Here is a 24,403-nt window from a genome sequence, read left to right as displayed (position 1 = left end):
AACAACATGCCCCCTTGCCGCCCCAAAACATAGTAGACAGACCTGTGTATGAGGTTGGTTGCTGGGGTGTTTGACTATGTTTTACTTCCCCTGACAACACCTGTTGTAGAGATCCTGGATGGCAGTGGTAATACCATCCGGTAAAGACCTCTGCCATTCGCACCATACTCTGAAGTGCCTTGCTGTTGACGGCGATGGTGTTTTTAAAGGCTCTCAGTGCTGCAGCTGTAGAACTTTTCCAGGGATTGAGTGCCCATAAGCGGATCGGTTCAGCCTCTTGATGGGGGGGAGAGATGGAAGAGATGTGTACTCCTCACTATTGTTTGTCTACCATGTTCATTGCATAAAGACCTGTACAACGTCAAACTGGAATCTCTCAAACTTCTCCAGCTATATTCACACGCTATATTCAGCCAACTGGACAACAGTGTTGGAGTCATGGATAAAGAGGGAGTGCAAGACAAAACTAAGCATGCACAAACTGGGCAACCCCCCCTGTACCTTTTGTCCTGAGAGTATCTATATAATAAAGGTTCTTGTGAAAGGAGGACCATCTAGATGCCTCTGTTACATAGTTAGGTCAGAAACACACACACACACGACACAATCAACAAAACACAGCTTAGTCATAAAACTATATTTATAAATAAAAAGACATTTTCTCAATAACAGAGTAGTTAAGAGTTGGTAAGAAAACATTAACGCAAGACATGGAGACAAATCCTGTATATCTCTGGTTAAAAGACGAAAATGTAATTCAAGAATGAGTCTTTACGCTGGAAGCTCGTGTTATGTGTTGAAAAACAAACTACATATATCTGCGAGCAGCTATGATAAAAACAAAAACAGAAGGACCCTTAATTCATTTGCACTACATACTTTTCTTTTTCACTCTTTTTCATAGTCATACAAAAAACAAAAAAAAACAGAGGTCAACGTAAGATTCAACGGTTAGTGTTCATTTTCAGATTCCTTGCACTTTGCAAACAATCTCTTGTTAAGGGGTCAGTTTAGATGGAAGAAGGCTTTGTAAATGTTGTCTCTGGTGGGCTGTGGTTGGGAGGACAGAGGACGTGCAGACAAAGAGGAAAGAGAGAAAAGACTAACGGAGGAGAAAAATAATCGACGTAGAAAAGAGCTGAGTCATCTCCAGCTGTTCGCAGGGCCTCTCCCCCCCCCGTCCCGACCCAAACACAACTCCTCTTACAGGGAGGAAACGGAGAAAAGGCGCTTTTTGGTTCCATCTGGGTGGGGTGGGGGGGTTCTTCACTGAAGAAAGTATAGCGAGTACTCTCAGAAGCAGAAGAGCAAGATGGGAAGGTTCCAGCAAGGTTGGCCTCAATTCCTTTTAAATTCTGGCAATGAGAACGGAAATGGAATTGACCCCAAAATGCGATTTCTTTCCTAGAGGTTTTCTCCTCCCGTCCGTCTCACTCAGCACTTAAAATAAATCCCTATCCAACCACCATCTCGTAGTGTTCCTATGACATCACCTGAGTCACATGACGTCGACGAAGAACTCGCCAGGGTTGCCCACTGCCATGCGGAGGGACTGTCGGGAACCAGTTAGCTCTGGGGGAGCATTGGCCAGCTCTCGGCCTGGCGGGGCCCCGGGAGCCGCTGAGGCCATGTGGGGGGGCTGAGGAGGCAGTCCCGGGGGGCCGTAAACCAGACCGGGCCCGTAGGACAGCGAGTGGCCGCTTCGGTGGCTGTAGGAACTGCGGACGCTGCGCTCGCTAGGGGCCACGGAACGCTCGCTGGGAGCACGATGGCTCCTGATCTCTGATTCGCTGCCACTCCCGCCTGACTTGTTGGAGCCCCCGGCCCCCCCGCGTCCCTCCGTCTTACTGCAGTTTGAACCGCTGCTCCCTGGACACAAGAGAGGAAAACAAAGGCTCAAGTATCCAATCACTGGTCCTTCATGACATGACTTGAAATGATTCTGTTACAGGGAAGTGCTAAACTGCCATCCTCTATTCAGTGGATTCATTTGGAGTTAGCAAAGTATATGGCCCTCGAGAGTCTATTTTGTAACAAACCAACTCCAATGTGATTTTTGGGGTTTGTTTGTCACATAAATACACCAAATTATTTCACCTCTAGATACAACATATCTAGAAATTATAAGTTACCTACATATTTTATTATGTATAAAATAACTGTTGGTTCAAATGGTGAATCCTGTAGTGGCCTTTGAGTTAGTTTGCCCAACCCTCTTCAAAATAATTAAATATTAGCATGCATTCTAATAGCATGATGTAATCAGCTATTATTCCGTTTCATGCTAGCTCATTGGAGAGATCCATGACTCAAACCAGTCCAACACAGATACCTTTGACATTTACTGACCAACAAGTTCAAATGTGGAAGAATTTCATCAACAGCAAATAGTCATGACTGTATCGCCGAAGGCACAACTGCCAGCAACTGGAATGAATTCGTTTTTAGGGGAAACATAAACCAGCCTACGACTTGTGACACCATTTCAGAAGACCTCCCAGACCATTTTAAACCTCCCAGACCGATTTCTCTCATCATGGGTGAGAGTGCCTGCTGCGTTAGACTGCGATAGTGTAGGCCCTGAATTAAAATGTGATTAATAATTAGTAGAGTTACAAACAGCGTTAACCCAAAATCCTTTGTCTCTTAGTGCCGGGGTTTGAATAACATGTGATTTCCGGCGGTCCTCACCTTCGCTGTGCTGGCTACCAGCGCTGCCCGCCCCTACTCCAGGGAAGCCTGGGGGAAGGTCCTGCTGGGGCTGGGAGCTGTAGGGGTGGGCGATGGGGAACTGGTAGGGCAGGGCCATGGGCCAGGGGGCTGCGCCAGGGTGGGGCAGAGGGGGCAGGGTGTCATGGTCCGACGCACCCCCGCTGGAGCCGTCGTGGTCATGCAGAGAGAGGTGGGTCATGTCTGAGAACGAGAGTGTCACAGGTGTCAGGAACATTACCATCTTACGCCCAGGGGCTAGGGACTGGGGCTTGATCTCAAACCAGAAGAAAACGGTAAAGAATAGAAAAAAAACCCACTGCCACAGAGGTCCCCGAAGATGTAGTAGCACTGCTCCGAGAAGGTGATCTTGTTGACGGTGTGCCGGATGTAGCCGGCCTTCAGCAGGTTACTTGCGTATTTCCTGGCCTCTCGCCGGTCTGAGAAGCCCTCAACGTGATGGAAGAGCCAGTCCACCACATCTGAGCCTTAGGACACCAAAACACACCGGTTCGAGCAATTGACATGGCCAGTAACCCCAAAAACTAGGCTGAGAAACGGGGTACATGTGGAAAGCCACCTGGACTACAGGAGGAGGCGAGGGGTGGGGGGTACCTATGAAGGCGTTGGCGATGGTGATCTTCAGCCACATCCTGTCCCGGACCTCCAGGCCAGACTCCGGTGAAGCCATGGCCTTGGCAACGGTTGCCATGTCGCTGTGGATGGACAGGTGGAAATCGTCGAAGCCTGTGAGGAACAAAATCGGAGGTCTGGGGGTTAACAAGGGTGGTGTTCCATGGCACACAGCTTGGTCATGGGAAGCAGGTTTTCTACTGTATGGCAATTTAGTGGGAATTGTTCCTTTCACACAACAGAACTGTTAACAGTCCGGCACATTAGTCCTAAACTTCGGACAGCTTCTGACTCAATTACCCAACGGCTTGCTAATGCGACCGATTGGTCAGGTTCTGACCAGACCTGGGTGTCGGCGTGTGTGACTCACGTTCGGTCTCCAGTATGGAGCTGCTGATGGAGGAGCTGGTGGAGGTAACTGTGCTCATGGAGGGGCTCATGCCATAGGCAGGGTACACCCCCGTCATCGCCGCTGTGTGGGACACCCAGGCAGCAGGGTCAATGGGCCGGATCGGCTCACCTGGTGGAGGAAAAGGGGGTGGGTGGGGGGGGGGGGGTTAATAGGACATGGTACACGGACGTCATACAAATAAATGACCTTTATGGTTGGTGGTGAGATGAGGACACTCACTTCTAGGCAAAGCAAAGCAGCTCCTGGGATTGGGGTCCCAGCACTTGGCCACAGTCAGAGTAATCGGGCTGGAAACAGTAAACGCATAGTTAAAGCAGAGCAGGTAATGCCCTCACCACCCAGTCTCCTCTAGAAGACAGAGCTGGTAATGCCCTCAACACCCAGTCTCCTCTAGAAGACAGAGCTGGTAATGCCCTCCACACCCAGTCTCCTCTAGAAGACAGAGCTGGTAATGCCCTCCACATCCAGTCTCCTCTAGAAGACAGAGCTGGTAATGCCCTCAACACCCAGTCTCCTCTAGAAGACAGAGCTGGTAATGCCCTCAACACCCAGTCTCCTCTAGAAGACAGAGCTGGTAATGCCCTCAACACCCAGTCTCCTCTAGAAGACAGAGCAGGTAATGCCCTCAACATCCAGTCTCCTCTAGAAGACAGAGCTGGTAATGCCCTCAACACCCAGTCTCCTCTAGAAGACAGAGCTGGTAATGCCCTCCACACCCAGTCTCCTCTAGAAGACAGAGCAGGTAATGCCCTCCACACCCAGTCTCCTCTATAAGACAGAGCTGGTAATGCCCTCAACACCCAGTCTCCTCTAGAAGACAGAGCTGGTAATGCCCTCCACACCCAGTCTCCTCTAGAAGACAGAGCTGGTAATGCCCTCAACATCCAGTCTCCTCTAGAAGACAGAGCAGGTAATGCCCTCAACACCCAGTCTCCTCTAGAAGACAGAGCTGGTAATGCCCTCAACACCCAGTCTCCTCTAGAAGACAGAGCTGGTAATGCCCTCCACACCCAGTCTCCTCTAGAAGACAGAGCTGGTAATGCCCTCCACACCCAGTCTCCTCTAGAAGACAGAGCTGGTAATGCCCTCCACACCCAGTCTCCTCTAGAAGACAGAGCTGGTAATGCCCTCCACATCCAGTCTCCTCTAGAAGACAGAGCTGGTAATGCCCTCAACACCCAGTCTCCTCTAGAAGACAGAGCTGGTAATGCCCTCAACACCCAGTCTCCTCTAGAAGACAGAGCTGGTAATGCCCTCAACACCCAGTCTCCTCTAGAAGACAGAGCAGGTAATGCCCTCAACACCCAGTCTCCTCTAGAAGACAGAGCAGGTAATGCCCTCAACACCCAGTCTCCTCTAGAAGACAGAGCTGGTAATGCCCTCCACACCCAGTCTCCTCTAGAAGACAGAGCTGGTAATGCCCTCCACACCCAGTCTCCTCTAGAAGACAGAGCAGGTAATGCCCTCCACACCCAGTCTCCTCTAGAAGACAGAGCAGGTAATGCCCTCAACACCCAGTCTCCTCTAGAAGACAGAGCAGGTAATGCCCTCCACACCCAGTCTCCTCTAGAAGACAGAGCAGGTAATGCCCTCCACACCCAGTCTCCTCTATAAGACAGAGCTGGTAATGCCCTCAACACCCAGTCTCCTCTAGAAGACAGAGCAGGTAATGCCCTCAACACCCAGTCTCCTCTAGAAGACAGAGCAGGTAATGCCCTCCACACCCAGTCTCCTCTATAAGACAGAGCTGGTAATGCCCTCAACACCCAGTCTCCTCTAGAAGACAGAGCAGGTAATGCCCTCAACACCCAGTCTCCTCTAGAAGACAGAGCTGGTAATGCCCTCCACACCCAGTCTCCTCTAGAAGACAGAGCTGGTAATGCCCTCCACACCCAGTCTCCTCTACACGTTGTGTCTCACCCTGGCTTGTGCACGATGTCCCTCAACACTCGAACTGCATCGTCGTTGTTCATGTTCTCAAAGTTGATGTCATTCACCTGTTAGGAGGCACAAAATATATTAACAATATATAGTGAATGGATTGTCTGAGAAGAGAGGCATCACATCGGTTGTCTTCGTCTTCCCTGGGACACAAAGGAGCCCATCTCCAACAGATCTATTAATCTTTCTTTTTTTGTGGTATATATATAAGGCTAGTAAACCAAAAAGGCAAACATATGTTTTTGGTAACTGATCTAGCTATGAGTTGAAAAGATTATTTTAAAGTTCTTGAATTTTACTGAAATGCTATCAAATGACTTCACCATACGTGCTTATTTCAAGCCCACCTTACTACAGCAAACTATTAACTAGCCGGCTAACATTTTCGCCGGCAGAAACGGTAATGTTAGCAAATAACAAGCCAACTGAGATGAACGTTCCTTCCATTGTTACCTAGCCAGTTGAGTTATTAGGAACACCAAACAGTGTAACGACACATGCTATTAGCAAGCCAGCTGAGGTTGGGGAACGCCCCTCAGTTCGTGGTTTCAACGTGATCACACACCTGCAACAGCATGTCTCCAGGCTCGATGCGTCCGTCCGCGGCCACCGCCCCTCCCTTCATGATGGAGCCGATATAGATGCCCCCGTCGCCCCGCTCGTTGCTCTGGCCCACGATACTGATGCCCAGGAAGTTATACTTCTCTAAAGAGAGAAAGAGAGAGAGAGAGACATATTAGGTTATTGGTTATATATTGATCACAGTGAATGGAAAGGGAAAAATTATTTAGAAGGACAGTGAGCGACAGACGGACAGACGCAGCCAGACAGTAAGACCGTCGGAGATACAGACAGAGAGAAACAGACTTACCCATGTTCAGAGTGACAGTGATGATGTTCAGTGACATGGTGGAATCTGTGATGCTGCTGAATGATGATGACTAATAGAAAAGGGGAGGGAGTGAGACCAAGGAAAACACAGTTAAAACCAACACACTGCTGTGCGTGCGCGCGCGCGCGTATGTGTGTGTGTGTCTGCCAATCTCACCCTTTCCATGTTGGATGTTTTTGGTTTCCGGCGCCGGCGGCGGTGTCGCCTCATTAGTCGGGAGGAGCTCTGTTCAGTTGAACTGCTGAACCTGGGGAGGGGAGGGTGGGGGTCCATGTAAGTGAGGGGTAACACAACATCACCCTGGCGGAGCACTGGGTGGTCTGTGTCATCATTAAGAGATTCCTAGGTTGGGGACATTCGTTTCACACTCCAGAATGTCAGTGCAAGATCGGAAAAGGGGGAGCGAGATCTGAAAAATAAATGGGGCCATGTCTTCTTTCATCCTGCAAGACATCTATATTACACTGATGCCCCCCCCCAGGTCAATGTGTCTGTGACTGATGGAGCCATTGGATGTGATTCAGCAATGTTCCTAGGAGCAGACAGCTTATTCCTAACATTACTCAGCTGGGGTTCAACCTTATTCCTAACATTACTCAGCTGGGGTTCTACCTTATTCCTAACATTACTCAGCTGGGGTTCTACCTTATTCCTAACATTACTCAGCTGGGGTTCTACCTTATTCCTAACATTACTCAGCTGGGGTTCTACCTTATTCCTAACATTATTCAGCTGGGGTTCTACCTTATTCCTAACATTACTCAGCTGGGGTTCTACCTTATTCCTAACATTACTCAGCTGGGGTTCTCCTGTTAAGAAGTACCAGTGTTGTGTGACTGGGGATCTCACCGGCTTGTGGCGTCATCATCCTCTGAGTCAAAGCAGCTGGTGGACTCCAGCTCACTGCTCATGAAGGATGAGCAACTGTCATATTGGCCAATCTCTGCCCCTCTGCCCACCCGAGAGTAGCCATTTCTCCCCCCTGGAAGAGCGAGAAGAGGTGACAGTGAAATGTGTGAACAGACAGACAGATCGACTAGAGAGGGGAGCGGTGTAGACAGACAGACAGATCGACTAGAGAGGGGAGCGGTGTAGACAGACAGACCGACCGACCAGAGAGGGGAGCGGTGTAGACAGACAGACCGACCGACCAGAGAGGGGAGCGGTGTAGACAGACAGACCGACCGACCAGAGAGGGGAGCGGTGTAGACAGACAGACCGACCGACCAGAGAGGGGAGCGGTGTAGACAGACAGACCGACCGACCAGAGAGGGGAGCGGTGTAGACAGACAGACCGACCGACCAGAGAGGGGAGCGGTGTAGACAGACAGACCGACCGACCAGAGAGGGGAGCGGTGTAGACAGACAGACCGACCGACCAGAGAGGGGAGCGGTGTAGACAGACAGACCGACCGACCAGAGAGGGGAGCGGTGTAGACAGACAGACCGACCGACCAGAGAGGGGAGCGGTGTAGACAGACAGACCGACCGACCAGAGAGGGGAGCGGTGTAGACAGACAGACTGACTAGAGAGAGGAGTGGTGTAGACAGACAGACCGACAGACTGCTCTCTGACCATGATCGTGAGCATGTTTTCGGCGCGGCCGTTCCCTCTCTCTTCTCTGGGACACCATGGAGCCTGTCTCTGTCTCATTGTCCAAGGAGTCTCGTCCACCTGTGGCCTTCCCACTTCAGCAGCAGGCAGAGAGAGTAGGAAGAGAGAAGGAGAAAGAGGGATGAGAGGAGGAGGAGAGAAAGGGAGAGAGGAGCAAGAGAGGGGAAGAGAGAAGGAGAGAGAACGAGGAGGAGGAAGAGGAGAGGGAGAGAGAGGAGGAGAGGGAGAGAGAGAAGAGGGAGGGAAACGTTTCAGAGGTCATTATTTTGCCATTGAACAAATGTTGTTTGGCTTCCTATTATTAGTCAGCTGTTAAAAGCACAAGACAGAACATCCATCAAGAACCTATAGATACAGACACTACAAGAGAGAAACACTTCCTCATCAGCAGAGGCACAGCCACACACACACACACAATGTTTGCAATGCGAACACAGCTAAACACACAACACTGACTGGTAAGAGGGGGGTCTGGAGTCCCCGATTCCGCCTGTCCTCTCCAGGGGGGGTGGCGGCAGCTCCGACAAACTCTCCACCACAGAGCCACCGTCCGAGTGGGAACCGTCCCCCGACACCAGCTGGGGACAGAAATAAACACACCCACTTTGAGACCCTGGAGGGTCGTACATCTTCAATCTACTAATCAAGAGGCATTTGCACGCACTTTGCAGCTATTTATATTGATACAGGAAAATTGGGCCTCTAGCCACAAAGACCAAGTGGAGGGTCAACAGGCAGACACCATTAATACCAAACTCATTTCAATAGAAATTAATAGCTTCAGCCTGATTAGACAGGCAGGGGCAGAGAGACCGACAGCCATAAGCAGGGAATATGTACTGTATGGGCTAAAGACCCAGATCACACAGAGACTGTAGACATCTGTCCTAGTACCCCTGGACATCAGGATATGTCTTATATGGCACAGAATAAAACAACTAAACAAAACCGCTGCCTGGCGCTGGGACTGAACCCACAGTGCCTGGAGCTGAAGCATGGGAGCTTCACACCACACAGCCCGGGCAGAAAGCCCAGGCAAATCACACGCCTCCTCTATGGTAACAGCACATTCATTAGGTTTCACCATTTCCCAAACTGTAACGCAAATCTTAACCAGTCTGAAAACACCCACATGAGCACAACATTAAGTCCTTAAACTACTCTTTCACTTCGTCTGAGTCTTTCCTTTGTCCCCCTTTGTGATTCAATCTGCTCATTAGGTCAGTGAGGCACTTTATTGGAGACTGATGTCTACGACCCAGGGATTTCAGTTTCACCTAATCAGATCTCAAAGGACAAGAACAGGATAAGGGAAATCAAAGACAGATGTCTCAGTCATGGATGGAGGAGATCATTTGCCTGTCTGTTACTGTACCGACTAATGTAGTGTGTTGTTATAAGAGATCTACAATAACAAGAAAAAAATAAAAATAAACTAAGGAGCGTGAGTTTGTGCACGCCTGTCCTTTGTGGGTGTGTCTGTGTCACAAATTACATCAGAATGATAAGACAGATGGGTGGGGCTTCTCCCCAGAGACAGAAGAATGTTTGGGGTCAATAGTGGCTCAACAGATGGGTGTCACTGACAAATACTTAAGAGAAAGATGAAGTGTGTGTGTGCGCCCACACTTACCCAAGACACCACACGGCCATTAAAACAAGGGAGTTTGGCATTGTCATCAGATATCTCTTCTTTCACAACCCTAGGGAAAGGAAAGGGAGGACAACATTGACTCAATATGTATACACACATGCTGTGTTATCTGTTACCCACAGAAAACACTGGTCCCAACAAAAGAAAAAGTCCGGAAAAATAAAAAATGACTTTAGTAAGCCGTCGTGCGGGGACAACACAGACCAAAAGAAAAGTATTTAAAATGTTTTTAACATAGACATATTTAATATTTATTTTCTCTATGGACAGATATAGTATAAAGGGGTTTGTGCAGATTAATCTCTCTGGCTAATATGATACTGTACACAGTTATAAACCAGGGGGACCGTGGGACCCAGTGAGACCCGGTCAGGGACAGTAGGGCCAATTGGCTCCACATTTTATCCCCACAGGTGCAGCTGATCCGAGGAGAGCCACAGTGACATAAGTGGTCATGCGATGCAAGAGAGAAACCAAGCCTGTCAAGCCAGAAGTCATTTGAGTCACCACAAAGCAGTGTTTCCATGCATACAGTTTGTGTAAAATTTGTTTCTGAACCTGTTTAACTCTGACGAGGGCAGGGATTTTAGCCAGAGGCTTTTTACAAATACATCTTTATTTGTTTCACTTTTACCTGCTCATCGTGGCACCATTCCTGCTCCAAGTAATCATAAACCCCCCCCCCCCCCACGGATTACTTATATATATATATATCATCAGCAAAATATATTTGAAATGGATTTTCTTTTTTCACCACTATACACTTATAACTGCACATCCCATTTATCTGTGAAGGTAGTCACCAGTTTCAGTCATAAAATTATACAAAGGTTTTAATACTGAACCTAGCCTGAGGACGGGAAACTAAACCACAGCTTTTAAGTTTACATAATTTTCCGAGCAGGGGGTATTTCATGCCTGATCACCAGTTTAGTCCATGTTCGTGCACTGTCTTTCTGATAGTTAACCCAGACACTTCATCATGAATGGCAGCAAGAGATGCTTGTAGAGCCCTTGATATTATCCTGTATACATTAGACTTCTTTGTGCCCATTTCAGACAGCTCTGGGGTGAATTTGGTGGGACAACCGTAGATTGTCAGAGATGTATCTAGCTAGCTATGAGCCATTCAGATCTACATTTTCACAACTGCTTTGTTCATTGTGTACTTGAGGGCCACCCATGACCGTACGTAGGTAGGCAGGTAGCCTAGTGGTCGGAGCATCTGACCAGTAACCTAAAGGTTTCAAGATCCCTGAGCCAGCAAGATAAGAAAACTGTTCTGTTCCTGACTGTTGAACTGAACTGCCCCGGAGTCCTGTAAGTCACTTGGGTAAAGAGAATCTGCTAAATGGCTAAAATAGAAATGGGGGAAAAACAGCCCACGTTGTAACACTAAAGCCATGTTCCTGCCACTCACGCAATCTGGATATAGATTATCCGTCAGACAAAAGCTATTTGATAGTATAATAAGGGTATGCTGACCTAACCTTTTCTGCAAGTTAATTGCATGAATGATTGCAAAGTTTAACCTCAGTGTTATGTTAAATTAAGATACTGTAACCTTTTCGTAGTTACAAATGTAAAAAAAAAAAATTCATAACAGAACTGTAACCTTAATGTGATTTAGCCGGCTGGGCAAGGCTCTATATAGCTCATTATGGATTCACTACCACTGCAGACCGGTTTGAAACTAAACACAGGAACCACTCCTGATCCTCGAACTGTGAAGTTGGACTTCTACCAGGAGCTGAATCTGACAAAGCACTTCGGAGTTCTCCGCTCTCCTGGTAGACACTAAAGTGTCAACATAGTAAAGTATTATTTCGGACATGGCTCCGACATGCTTTATGTTGAATTCTGAGAGGGGCAGATATCCTTTTTTGTCCGTTCGTGTATTTATTCAGTTTCCTTCGACCCTGGAAATAAGTGCGTAGTTTGGTTTAAGACCAAAACTCGTTTTCAATGATTGAATTGGACATGGACAATTTTTTGGGCAATATAAGAGGTTATTTTTCCACTTCAGACATGTTTCGCATATTGCGGTCCGGCCCGTAAATCTGCCAGTGAACATTCCTAAGTGACTGACCATTGTGTCCAACCAGACCAGTCTGCATTCCTTTTTGACAACAGCAGGAGAGGATACCATAGAGATGCTTCCTCCCAAATGTTGCCCACTTTACTGGCTATTATATTTTAGCTATCCATAACTGAGTCTTGTTCAGAAAGAATAATTACACTGCAGTTTGGTGGTCCATTAGGTTTAACGTAAGCCTGCAACTTCAAAATAACGCTAAAACCTTTTTTAAACTTGTTCTGATACACGATCATTCAATTGCGATTCCACTTTATCCAGCCCTGCTAAGATAATATGAAAATACGTCCGTGAATCAGCAAAACATTAGTTTCTCCGAGCTAACATCATTACGCACATCACGTACTTCCAGAAAAAGGTGTAAAAGCACCCACCTTCCACATTTTATGGTATTTCGGGAAACAGTACAGCGGGTGGGTCAGCTGACATGTGCGTGGCAGTAAATAAAGACTGTTTTTATAAGAGGTCAAAAACAAAACTTATTTAGAGCTTTTTCTGAAGTAGCTACGAAGTGTGTAACGGAAATAATGACAATAGGTGATTTGCCAAACTCCATGTTGTTAAGTCACCAACATATTTCGTTGTTAAGTGACGAACACATTTTGACGTAAACATATACAGAGTTGGTTATTGGGAATTTCACTTGAAGGATAATTTGCTTTGCGTCAGACAAGAACCCTTAAAATCCTTGCCATCCTCTGTTTCAAATAATCGTATCCGTGGTTTTCACTGAATAGCTACAGTAACAAAACTGGTTAATCTTAGCAAAACAAATTTGGTTAATTTGATAATAATGCTCACCCAAAATCGTCATCCATAGATTTGAAGAAGAACTTGTAGTTAGGTTTCTTCAGAACATTTTTGAAGTCCGCAAGTGTAACCCTGTCTGCTGGCACTGCCAATTTGACCAGGTACGGTGTTTCCTGGTCGTCGAGGTGATAGATAACCTTGGTCTCCCCCATTGTGGACTGCTGGGGCGAGGCAGGCAGGGCACATCAAGCCGCAGGCCTGGAAGGCTCCCTCTCGGGCCCCGGCTCCCCGTGGTGTTGCTGTGCTGATTCCCCCGGTTTCTGGCTAGCCCGCAAGTAGCTAACGTTACCAGTTGTTCTTTTGAATCCTTCTAGCTCGCTAACGGCAGCTAGCTAATGTTAGCTTTTCAGAAGCACCTTGCTCCACAAAGGTCTAGCCAGACGACGGCTGATTAGCTAGTTATGTACTATATTATATTATTAGACCACTTTGAAAGGTAGCCAAATACTAACGTGTTAAGTTACTTTAAAATTCGTTACTAAATGTGAATTTAGGTGGTCGTATTTTGAACTAGTTAGCAAGCAGTTATTTTGTTGTCTACACACGAAGAATCCTTCCTCCCGAGTTCAGAATGCAGTCAGCAAACAAACACCAAACCCAAAAGTGCTCCCTCTATGGGAGAGGCGGAAATAAAGCGTAGTCAGATCTGAATCGTATACTGTGAAAGATCAGACTTTATTTCTAATAACCGGTTTTAACAGGCAGTCCCTGTTAGGATCTCTTACAAACTACACATTATTTTTAAATCAGATATTTTTGCAGAGCTTATCTGATTGGTCAAAAGACTAGAATTTTTACATCAATATCAAGACAACAGATTTTAATTAGTTGCCAGTTGCACTGGGCAATGACCTGTAACCTGAATGGGCAAGTGGTAAAAGAGCACCCTTCTCAAATCAAAGTAGTAATCTGTGCCACATTTTTGTTTTACTGTCAACAAAGTGGAATAATGTATTTTTCAGAAATAGATCTATTTTCCATAATGTACAATGCCATTTATTTTCATTAATCTATGCATGTTAAAACAGAATCCTACATATCACATCAACCTACAGTATTTCAGTCAGCCAGAACTTTCCACAATTAATACATTCCCTTTTCACTCTGTGTAATCCAGCTAACCTAGGAACCTCGTCCATCTTAATTGAATACCCTCCATAATCACGCATAATTAGCGGTTTACCAGTTTTACAAAGCTTTTCCTTGAAAACGTCAATCCATGTTTTGACCGATGACTTACCATATATAGGGCCCCCAAGGTGCAGTGGTTAAGCTTTATTCACAAATTGGAGATCATGAAAAAAATTGGAAGAATGTAAAAAATGTTTAAAAAATAAATAAAAAAAACATTAACATGTTCAGTCTCCCCAAAAATGTAAATTGCATGTAACCATCTGGGTAACTTCCATCTGGAGGAGGTAACGTTTATTTTTTACATCATGTTTATTTACCTGAAGAAATAAAGCAAATATTTCTAATTATACTTTTTCACTTCCCCCAGACTCACACCAAATCATTTTATGAATACTTTGTTTCTAGAAAACAAAACATTAACATTTTCATTTCTATAAGACAAAAACATCATACCATTTTGTGGTGGCTTCACACTATCCAACACAAAATTATATCATCAACCCTCCTGAAAAGCTATGACAGTGAATATTTCTATCCACAGAGAAGGTTAGAGACTTTTATCAACCAAATGGCTTTTTTGACATGGGCATCGCATTTGAAGGCATCGCCATTTCAAATTCATTCTTGGTCAAGTGGGTGGGAATTTCAACCTTATGGGCAGGTCCTTACAGGTCAGAGTCATGTCTCCAACCTGACTACAGTAAAATGGTGGTTGCCTTCTGTCAATGCATGCAGAAAAAGAAATGTAGAGGCAGGCATCCTCTCACCTTCTCTCCGTTTGTATCCCTATGCCACACTCGGATCAAGAAGCAGTTAGTATTTTGTATTATACAGACTACCTTACATGACAAAGTGTCTGCCGGTCTGCTCCTTAAGAAATGTCAATAGTAATTGGATCATAAATTCATAATTTAGCAAAAAAAGCATCTGGCAAAAGCAGGAAGATTGTTTACTTCTTGTTGGTCCTCAAGCCAAAATGATTTTTAATGAAACATCTGGCTTGTTTTTGAGACTTAAACTCAATTTTCTTCCCGCCATATTCCATCCAAGGATGGGGGTATGGGTTATACTTTATTTGCCTCTTGAAAACCTCTTCCACAAGATTATTTCTATCCATATGCCATGCTCTGAAGCAGTTCCTGTCTGGTATTAGACAGAGTGCCACCTGACAAGACCCACATTTCCAGTAGGTCTTAAATTCTTTGCACATACAACATTGCCTCCTCGGATTAGGCACTCTGCTTGTGTCAGCAGCGGTAGTATCAATGAAGGGCACAGGATAGCATGGTTGTTTGACTTCCACTAGTTCTTCTTCTGGCTCTTCTTCTAGCTCCTCTCCCTGAGGACCCGCTTTCCCTTTAACTACCTCCACCTGTTCCCGTAAAGACTCTTCCTCTTCATCAGGCTCTTCCTGCTCAACAATGTCGGCAAGCTGTAGGCATAGCTCCTCCCTGAACTGCTTGTGGCTCATGGGAGTTGTCTTCTTCACCCGGGCAATCTCCTTCTGCAGGAGAAAGCCGTTTACCACAGCAATGTCTACAAACTGGAAGAAGAAGGTCTTGTACCACTTCATGGTTTTGTGGGCCACACTGTAACATTTCATCATGTTATCAGACAGTTGAACACCCCTCTTATGCTTGTTGTAAGACTCTATCATCTCTGGGATGCCCACGGACCTTCTAGTGGCAGTGTCTTTTTTCCTTTTCACCCTCCCAAAGGCTTTATGGATGGTGCTGCACATGGTGACTGGTTGCCTGTCCAACCACTCGATGAAGAGCAGCTCCCCGTCTCGAAGCCATTGGACGTTGCCCCTCTCTGCCCGAGCGGGCGTGCTGTCCTCCTGGACGCCGGAGAAGCCCGCACGCACCGGTCCGCATGCCCCCAGTTTCCTCTTGTACAGGTCACGGAAGAGAGCGGCGCTGGCAAAGGCGTGACCAATGTAGACGTGGTACCCGGTTCCCAGGTGAGTGACGTTCAGCACGTTCAGAACGGCGTCGTGGTCCTCCCCAGCACTCGATGCAGACGGGCTCTTGTGCGCTAAGACATCGAAGTCGCAGGTGTAGCCATTCTGTGAATCCAACAAAATACACAGTTTGAAGCCGCATTTGTAGCGTATGGCTTTAGTGTGCTGATTGTGGCTGCCGCCGACTTTGGCGCGCACTATACGCTCATCAATGAAAAGGTTCTGCAACGGGTGGTAGAAGGCTCTGCATGCCTCCGATATCTGGTTTTTGAGAGGTTGGATTCTCATGAGCCGATCGTACCCTGCGGTCCCCTTCTTCTTTTCATTTTCCTCATCCTCGTTGGGGTCACACATGTGCAGTGAACAGCTGATTGCAAGAAACCGTGTCATAGTCATCACTGTACGACAAAATGGAAGAGCATACATTCCGTCCAGACTCCAGTAGTCTGACACAGTGTGTACATTCAACAGACCCATATAAATGACAACGCTGATGTACTTATACATCTCCTCCAGACGTACAGGTTTCCATGGTTCTTTGAAGCCATGTTCTTGTCTTCTCTTGGCGTTCTCATTGGTGTTTGAGCAGAGTGTATTAACAACATCATGACTGAAGAAGAGCTGGAAGAGCTCCAGAACGGTGTGGTCCTTTGAAGAGTCTAGCAGGGGCCCTGGGGTCCGGGCTGGAGTGAACTTCACCAGGCTAGGTCTCAGGTCAGGTTCATCCTCAGTCTTCCACCTCCTCTCGGCTGTGTTAACTTTGTTAATGGATTTGGCAGAGCGGGTTGTCAAGGGGGTAGAAGGCAAAGCTCTGGCCTCTATTCTCTTTAACAGCCTGCTTTCCATAGCTTCTGTCTCAGAGGAAAGGACATCTTCATCTTCCCCACTAGACTCAGAGGATTCTGCCATGGGAGGTGTAGCGGCACACGCTTTCCTTTTGGATTTGGCGCGACTGGGTGTCCCAAGGGGAAAGAGGGACTTTCTGACACTCCTTCGTTCCCTTTGCTGGGCTACTTCGAGATCGGAGACGTTTTCTATACACTCTGAAAGCCTGCTCGTGTCAACCTCTGAGTCAGAGAGAGGCTCAACTCCATCGTCCTCGTCATACGGCGAAGCTTCCATTACACTGCGAGAGGGAAAGGCCCTTTTTCGGAGCCGTCTCACAGATGGAGGGGTGGCATCGCTCACTCTAGTCTCTGTGACTGCTGTGCCATAGGGAGTGTTTTCCTCACCTTCTACAGTCTCTGACGTTCCCATCAGATAAGGAGGGTGTTCAGTGTTCTCTCTAGATAAGTATTAATGAAAGAAACATGAGCATTACAAAGACAGAAAAGTAACATACTATCTATTTACTAAATATATAACATTAAAATCATTACATTAGTTGGCAGGTTTTAAACTTCAAATTCAAGTAAACAGTAACGAGTTTACATGAAATGCTTTAATTACATTAAAATGCCCCGAATAATGTGACAGTTTAACTAATTTGAACTTACGGTTCTAAAAGTCGATCCAACTCCTCTTCAAAGGTGGAATCTAAAAGTGAATCATCGCTGCCAGCGACACATCCCAAAAACTCTCCCTCCATATCTTCCGTTCCATCACTGTCCTCACACACCTCAGGTGAGCCTGCCTCCTCCCTGTGAAGCATTTCCAACAAATACAATGAAACGAAGTGTATTTTGGGAGACGTATGTAGAGGAATGCGGGGAGGGAGAGAACAAACAGTCTGCCGAGCCGGGGATCAAACCACCGTCGCCCAGGGACAGTATGGTCTGGACATTACATACGACGCATGTCACACTTATTACCTGTGTATGCTACATTTCTGCATGACAGTACATTAAGCAATGTCATGTGGAGATGGGGGTTATATGGTGAGTCACAGAATGTTGATGTTTTTGTTCATCACTAACACCTTTTCCTTTGTTCATGATAAAGAACTCATGGAACAGCAATCAATGAGATATTTCTTATGTTTGTCTTTCATAAGTGAATACAGTCATTCTACCTTTCATTGTCGCACACAGAGACAGAAGGTTGAGCCCGATAATCGTTTTTTTTCGAGTCCTGCATCTCCTTCGGTTCACTGGGCTGTTAATCCTCTGGATTCAACTGGAAACAAAACATGACAGTAGCAGCCATAAAGTAACTTAACCGTTTACTGAATTAGCACAAATAACATAATTATTCAGAGATACGAGCATTCCTGTACTTACCTGACCCAATTCCGTCTCGGATCACAAAATGGCAACAAGGCATTACACAGAGATGTTACAAGTTAAACCGATTGTTGACTTTACACGGAAGTCCAGCTAGGTGTTGGTCGACAAATCCCGCTCACGATGTCATGCTTCCACAGAATCCCATGGAAGTTTAAGACCTGGATATTAGGCTCGGGATAAAGTGTTCACAATACCAAATAAACCCATCCTGACTCCACTGTTCCCACGACCCTCCATTTGCACGTTCACGCGGGCTTCCGCCATTTGCAAAACAGTCCCAATTGCTGAGGAAACGAAAAAGAGCAACAGTTCAAAGGCAAATTAGACCCTACAGTGGCCCATTGGAGAGAGTATGCAACCCCGTGCAGACAACGACGCAACCAGGACGAGTAAAGTGAAATCCCATAAGGCACCACGATATTTTTGAGCTTGCGCAGTTCCAAAGAAAAGAATGGATAGGCGTGCCCAGTGTTCCATGTGCATTTGTTTACAAATGATGTCGAGACATCACACTTACAAAACGAAAACCGTTTTATGGCTGATAATAATTCAGCCATCATTGCTTTGAAATGTTTATTTCATTTTATAAATTATATTTATAATGTGCTCCTATTGCAACCATAGAGTCAAAATAGGATAAAACCATATTCTTGCCTGCCAAACTCAATAGTGCCACAAAAAGTATTTGACTGTAGTCACAATTTGAAGCAAGTATGGCACAGAAAGACGTTGGACGTCTGTCCCCACTGCACCAAAACTTTTATGTAAACAGTTAAATCAGATCCTCCTGTGTGAGAAGCTACATCTTCAATCAGATATCCTCGCTGTGTGAGAAGCTACATCTGTCATCGTAGTACACTAACTGCAGCTGGCTAATATTTTTTTATTTAAAAGCCTTGATAGAGTTAGCCTGGTATGTAGTACACAATTCAGATGAGACAGTAGCAAGGTGGGATCTCTCTGCTTGGAAAATGCCACAGGTCTTTGAAACACTTTCTTTCTGAGATCACAGAGTGGCAGCTGGCAGGATTCACACATCCAGTCGGTCTTTGAAAAGCACAGGTGACACATCCTGGTAATGGCTGGCTGACTGATAACTGACACAGGGCAACAGAATGCCTGTTTGTCCTCTTCTCGTTTCTGTCACTTTTTCCTTTTTGTTTTCATTAGCCTTGTCCTCAGGCGAAAGGACGTCCTCTTGAAGCAGTATATAGTCCTCCCACTCAATCTCAGCAAGCTGCAGACACAACTTCTCCCTGAACTCCTTGTGGGTCAGCGGCTTATTGATGTTTAGCATGCCCATGTCCTTGTAAATGAGGTGGCTGTTGACAATGACGACATCCGCAAAGTAGTAGAAGGTCTTGTACCACTTGGTGGTTCTCTGGGCCACACTGTACTGTCTGACCAGGGAATTAGACAGGTCCACATCCCCCCTGTGTGTGTGGTAGGACTTCACAGGTTCTGGGATGGGCACAGACTGTGCTGAACCATCCAAGCACGGTTCCCATCATTAAACCTCCTCCTCTGCAACGACTTTATGGATGGTGCTACACATGATGACTGGTCGTGCGTCCATCCACTTGGTGGAAGACCAGCTCCCCGTTGTGAAACCAGCGTATGGTCCCTCGCTCTACGTGAGGTGCTGTGCCGTTCTCTAGGATGCCGGAGAAGCCATCCAGGCTTTCACAATGCGGCAAAGTGCTTTTGGTACATGTCACGGAAGAGTGTTGCGCTGGTGAAACAGTTACCAATGTAAATGGTGTACCCTGAGACCAAAACAAGCCTTCAACGGGTTCATTACAGCATCATGCTTCTCTCCCTTTCCTGAAGCAGAAGGGCTTTCGCCCATGAACACATTAAAGTCACAGGTGTAGCCATTTTGTGAATCAGCTAAAACATAGAGCTTGAAGCTACATGTGTGTCTGGAACTTGCTCATCAGCAGTTCCAGCCCCAGAGGAGACACCTGCTACTCTGCCTGAACCATTAAACAGGATAATGAATCCTGAACACTCGTCCATAAGATGGTACTGGTCCTCCTGGCCATTTGTGGTATAAGTCCCCAGGAAATGTACATCCCTTCCCTAAAGCCACAGCAATTAAACCTAGAATGAAAAAGAAAGAAAAAAGACAAAAGAGTGACATTTTTTTGGCTCTGAAAGGGTCAAAACAAATCAAAACCAAGAAGAACACTGTTGTCTACAGTAGCTCAGAAGAAAGTGACATAAACATTTCGCTGAACGACTATGACAGTTCATGAAGATGACCTGAGTGAGAATGATGGGGAAAATAATCTGTCTGCACTACCCAATATGAGGTGAAAATGATCAGTTTTACTTCAAAATAATCAGTGTCACAATTTACCCCGATGTGGCTTAACTTACCCCTCATCGGGGGCAAGTTGAGCCAAGAAACCATTTTTTTGGAAGAGTCATATTTTGAAAACTGTTTATTTTAGATCCAAAGAGGTTATTTTCAGGGATGCAGCACATTATGAAATGTATGTACATATTTTAGTTGGAGACATTACTATCATGCCTTCACTTTAAAGCCGCCTCAAGTAAAATCTGGTCCAATTCTTCCCTACAGTTGGTCAGGAAACGACTTCACAACATTAAACAAAGATGTCACTACAAAATAATTATAAGATTGAAACATGGTTGCCATTTCCACAAATGGATCTCAACACCGCACTTATGGTTTGCAGCTAATTAGATAGCTCCTTTTAGCTATTTTCATCCTTGATCTATGCAAAATGTTTACTTAAATAAACCCTAAATAATAACCAGAATAGAACACAGATAACCACCACACCTTTTCCAATCGTGTTCATGTAGTTCACAGAAGCTTCCAAATGTGTGCAGCTAGCTTACAGCTAACATTAGTCTGCTTGGCTTGAGATTTGGTGTAGCACTCTAATTGATAGCAGTTGAATTTTAGACCATGACATAGGACAGGAAATGGTGACACCTTGCGTATATCTGATTTAGCGAGCATGTTCCATGTCCTTACTAACACGGTTGAATCAGGATGGAGTAACAACAAACACTTTGAACGCAAAACACGAAACAGCTGGAGAAAGTCCACAAGCTGTCGTTTCCAATGGGAGGCCAGTAAAGACAGGGGCAGGACCGAGCAGAACCTAAGATGGGAAAGGTCAAAATTGGCGTATGCAATAGAAAATCTAATTTAAACAAATGTTTTATTTTGGAAACTGTGCTATTGATTTTATAATACAAATTATTAGGTATTCAACAACTATGGAAATTACTGTAACATCATACCTATTCATTAAAATGAATTATTTTATATTCCATTCTCCTCATGTTTAAAGGGCGCCAATGATATGTCTAGTTTGTTAAGCTATAATGTTTATGTGAATAATGATATTGTATCAAAATACAATGTTTAAAACAATCTTTATCCATTTACCTTAATCAAGTTAAGGACACCATTTCCTCCAGTCCTCGTAATAAACAAAACTCCATGTGTATCCAAGTGAGTCACAGAATGACTGAAGAAAAACCCATTCATTCCACTATTAATTACATTTTCAGATATTTTATTGCCATTTTCTGATATTACAATACAAAAACATACATATATTGCTCCAATAAAAGTTTTGTAAACAACAGTGAGACCAGTAGTTCTTCTGGTAATTAGCAAAATTTTATAAGATTGCATTTCCCAGTTGTTTGGCAATTGGATTTAGGTCTGGGCTCTGGCTGGGCCATTCCAAAACGTTAATCTGCTTCTGGTGAGGTCATGCTTTTGTGGATTTGGATGTGAGCTTTGGGTCGTTGTCATGCTGAAAGGTGAACTTCCTCTTCATTTCCGCTTTCTAACAGACGCCTGAAGATTTTGTGCCAACATTTGGAACTGTTCTTAATTCCCTCCACCCTGACAAAGGCCCCGGTTCCAGCTGAAGAAAAACAGCCCCAAAGCATGATGCTGCCCCAAAGCAATACCATGCTTCACTGTGGGTATGGTGTTCTTAGGGTGATGTGCAGTGTTGTTTTTGCGCCAAACATACCTTTTGGAATTATGGCAAAAAGTTCAACTTTGGTTTCATCAAACCATAACACATTTTCCCATGTTCTTTTGTGGGACTTAATGTTTGTTTTTGCAAACTTCAGCCTGGCTTGGATTTTTTTCTTTGTAAGAAAAGGCTTCCGTCTTGCCACCCTACCCCATAGCCCATTCATATGAAGAATACGGGAGATTGTTGTCACATGTAACACACAGTCAGTATTTGCCAGAAATTCCTGCAGTTCCTTTAATGTTGATGTAGGCCTCTTGGAAGCCTCCCTGTCTTTTCATCAATTTTGGAGGGACGTCCAGTTGTGTCTCTGTTGTGCCATATTTTCTCCACTTGTTGATGACTGTCTTCACTGTGTTCCATGGTATATCTAATGCTTTGGAAATTATTTTGTAACCTTCTCCTGACTGATATATTTCAACAATGAGATCCCTCTGATGCTGTGGAAGCTCTCTGCTGACTATGGCTTATTTTATTAGTGAAGTTTATTAGTGATTAATCAGAGTCTAACTAGGCTGAATACAGTGTTTGGTCTGTTCCTTCGCGGATTGAAACTACTGCTTCACTTCTCAAGCGCCGTTGACATCTTGGTAGGCCCAAATTGGGACATGTAGACGAACCACGCATGGGAGGGGGACACAGTGGGCTGTACTCAGGGGCCCCGTATAAGGGGGAGAAGTTAGGATAATTCCAAGGGCCCATGACTGACTGGGGCCCCAAAAAATAGGTAACAGCTGCGAAGAGGGGGCCCAATTCGATTTTTTTGTCATGGGGCCCAAAATTCCTGGCAGCATCCCTGGCTGTACTAAATCAGAATCAGCTTTATTTGCCAGGTATTTGTACACATATGAGGAATTTGACTGTAGATGTATATAGGCCTGAGCTCAAACTTCAACGGAGAGCTCTTGACCTGACTCCGCTGTGTTATCTGCTCCAGGTTTATAAATCTTGAATAAAGCTTTACTTGCAAAAAATAATCTACAGTATCTGTACCTTTCCCATTGAGTTATTTCCACAAGACTCACCAATCACTTAGCCATGGGACCAGTTCTGGTTAGTTTCAGAGTCTTCTCTCAGTGAGGACCACCAGGACCTTCTGACAGGCTAGCCGGCCTTCCAGGGCATGGAAACAGAACTCAGGGAAACAGAACTCAAAGACTGTAAAGTGTTGTTGTAGAGGGCGTACTTCTACTTTTTACACCTCGGCACCAGAATAATGCTTATGCAGCTCTGACTTAAAAATGACGTAAAAGTGTAGAATTTAGAACGCTTGATCTGTTTGATGACATTTTCCTACATTGCTCCGGGATCAGTTTAGCTAACCCATACAAGATTATATATACAGGTGCTGGTCATAAAATTTGAATATCATCAAATAGTGGATTTATTTCAGTAATTCCATTCAAAAAGTGAAACTTGTATAATGCATACATTCATTCCACACAGACTGATATATTTCAAGTGTTTCTTTTAATTTTGATGATTATAACTGACAACTAATGAAAAACCCAAATTCAGTATCTCAGAAAATGTGAATATTGTGAAAAGGTTCAATATTGAAGACACCTGGTGCCACACTCTAATCAGCTAATTAACCCAAAACACCTGCAAAGGCCTTTAAATGGTCTCTCAGTCTAGTTCTGTAGGCAACACAATCATGGGGAAGACGACCATTGACACCTTGCACAAGGAGGGCAAGACACAAAAGGTCACAGCTAAAGAGGTGTGTCCAAGCACATTAATAGAGAGGCGAAGGGAAGGAAAAGATGTGGTAGAGAAAAGTGTACAAGTAATAGGGATAACCGCACCCTGGAGAGGATTGTGACAAAACCCATTCAAAAATGTGGGGGAGATTCACAAAGAGTGGACTGCAGCTGGAGTCAGTGCTTCAAGAACCACCACGCACAGACGTATGCAAGACATGGGTTTCAGCTGTCGCATTCTTTGTGTCAAGCCACTCTTGAACAAGACACAGAGTCAGAAGTGTCTTGCCTGGGCTATAGACAAAAAGGACTGGACTGCTGCTGAGTTATGTTCTCTGATGAAAGTAAATTTTGCATTTCCTTTGGAAATAAAGGTCCCAGAGTCTAGAGGAAGAGAGGAGAGGCACAGAATCCATGTTGCTTGAAGTCCAGTGTAAAGTTTCCACAGTCAGTGATGGTTTGGGTTGCCATGTCATCTGCTGGTGTTGGTCCACTGTGTTTTCTGAGGTCCAAGGTCAACGCAGCCGTCTACCAGGAAGTTTTAGAGCACTTCATGCTTCCTGCTGCTGTACAACTTGAG

General features: G+C 45.3%; 2 protein-coding genes across 2 annotated transcripts; both read right to left on the bottom strand.

The window, feature by feature from the left end:
* Nucleotides 1-622: 622 nt before the first annotated feature.
* LOC105021138 (segment polarity protein dishevelled homolog DVL-3) lies at nucleotides 623-13,358 on the bottom strand. Its single transcript, XM_029119151.2, has 15 exons — nucleotides 12,753-13,358; nucleotides 9,836-9,905; nucleotides 8,659-8,780; nucleotides 8,164-8,276; nucleotides 7,437-7,569; nucleotides 6,744-6,834; nucleotides 6,567-6,636; nucleotides 6,261-6,400; nucleotides 5,675-5,751; nucleotides 3,974-4,041; nucleotides 3,713-3,862; nucleotides 3,325-3,456; nucleotides 3,030-3,197; nucleotides 2,692-2,913; nucleotides 623-1,869 (listed from the first exon to the last, which is right to left on the bottom strand). Exons 1-15 carry the CDS (start codon nucleotides 12,911-12,913, stop codon nucleotides 1,499-1,501), a joined length of 2,088 nt encoding a protein of 695 aa, XP_028974984.2. The 5' UTR covers nucleotides 12,914-13,358; the 3' UTR covers nucleotides 623-1,498.
* A 376-nt stretch (nucleotides 13,359-13,734) lies between these two features.
* On the bottom strand, nucleotides 13,735-18,499 carry LOC105021139. Its single transcript, XM_010888615.5, has 4 exons — nucleotides 18,078-18,499; nucleotides 17,870-17,973; nucleotides 17,355-17,498; nucleotides 13,735-17,143 (listed from the first exon to the last, which is right to left on the bottom strand). Exons 2-4 carry the CDS (start codon nucleotides 17,932-17,934, stop codon nucleotides 14,845-14,847), a joined length of 2,508 nt encoding a protein of 835 aa, XP_010886917.2. The 5' UTR covers nucleotides 17,935-17,973; nucleotides 18,078-18,499; the 3' UTR covers nucleotides 13,735-14,844.
* Nucleotides 18,500-24,403: the final 5,904 nt, after the last annotated feature.

The sequence above is a fragment of the Esox lucius genome, chromosome 3 (genome assembly GCF_011004845.1).
Source record: "Esox lucius isolate fEsoLuc1 chromosome 3, fEsoLuc1.pri, whole genome shotgun sequence".
NCBI classification, from domain to species: domain Eukaryota; kingdom Metazoa; phylum Chordata; class Actinopteri; order Esociformes; family Esocidae; genus Esox; species Esox lucius.
Note: the sequence above shows the minus strand (reverse complement) of the source record. Positions and strands in the feature narration are given on the sequence as shown.

Coding starts and splice junctions, on each gene's coding strand:
- LOC105021138 (XM_029119151.2), bottom strand. CDS start 12,913: ATGGGGGAGACCAAGGTTATCTATCACCTCGACGACCAGGAAACACCG. Junction 7,570..8,163: donor AAAACATGCTCACGATCATG/GTCAGAGAGCAG, acceptor TCGCTCTTCCAG/GGGGGAGAAATGGCTACTCT. Junction 2,914..3,029: donor CTTCGGGGACCTCTGTGGCA/GTGGGTTTTTTT, acceptor TCTCGTTCTCAG/ACATGACCCACCTCTCTCTG.
- LOC105021139 (XM_010888615.5), bottom strand. CDS start 17,934: ATGCAGGACTCGAAAAAAAACGATTATCGGGCTCAACCTTCTGTCTCT. Junction 17,499..17,869: donor TCTGTGTGCGACAATGAAAG/GTAGAATGACTG, acceptor AATGCTTCACAG/GGAGGAGGCAGGCTCACCTG. Junction 17,144..17,354: donor TTGGATCGACTTTTAGAACC/GTAAGTTCAAAT, acceptor ATACTTATCTAG/AGAGAACACTGAACACCCTC.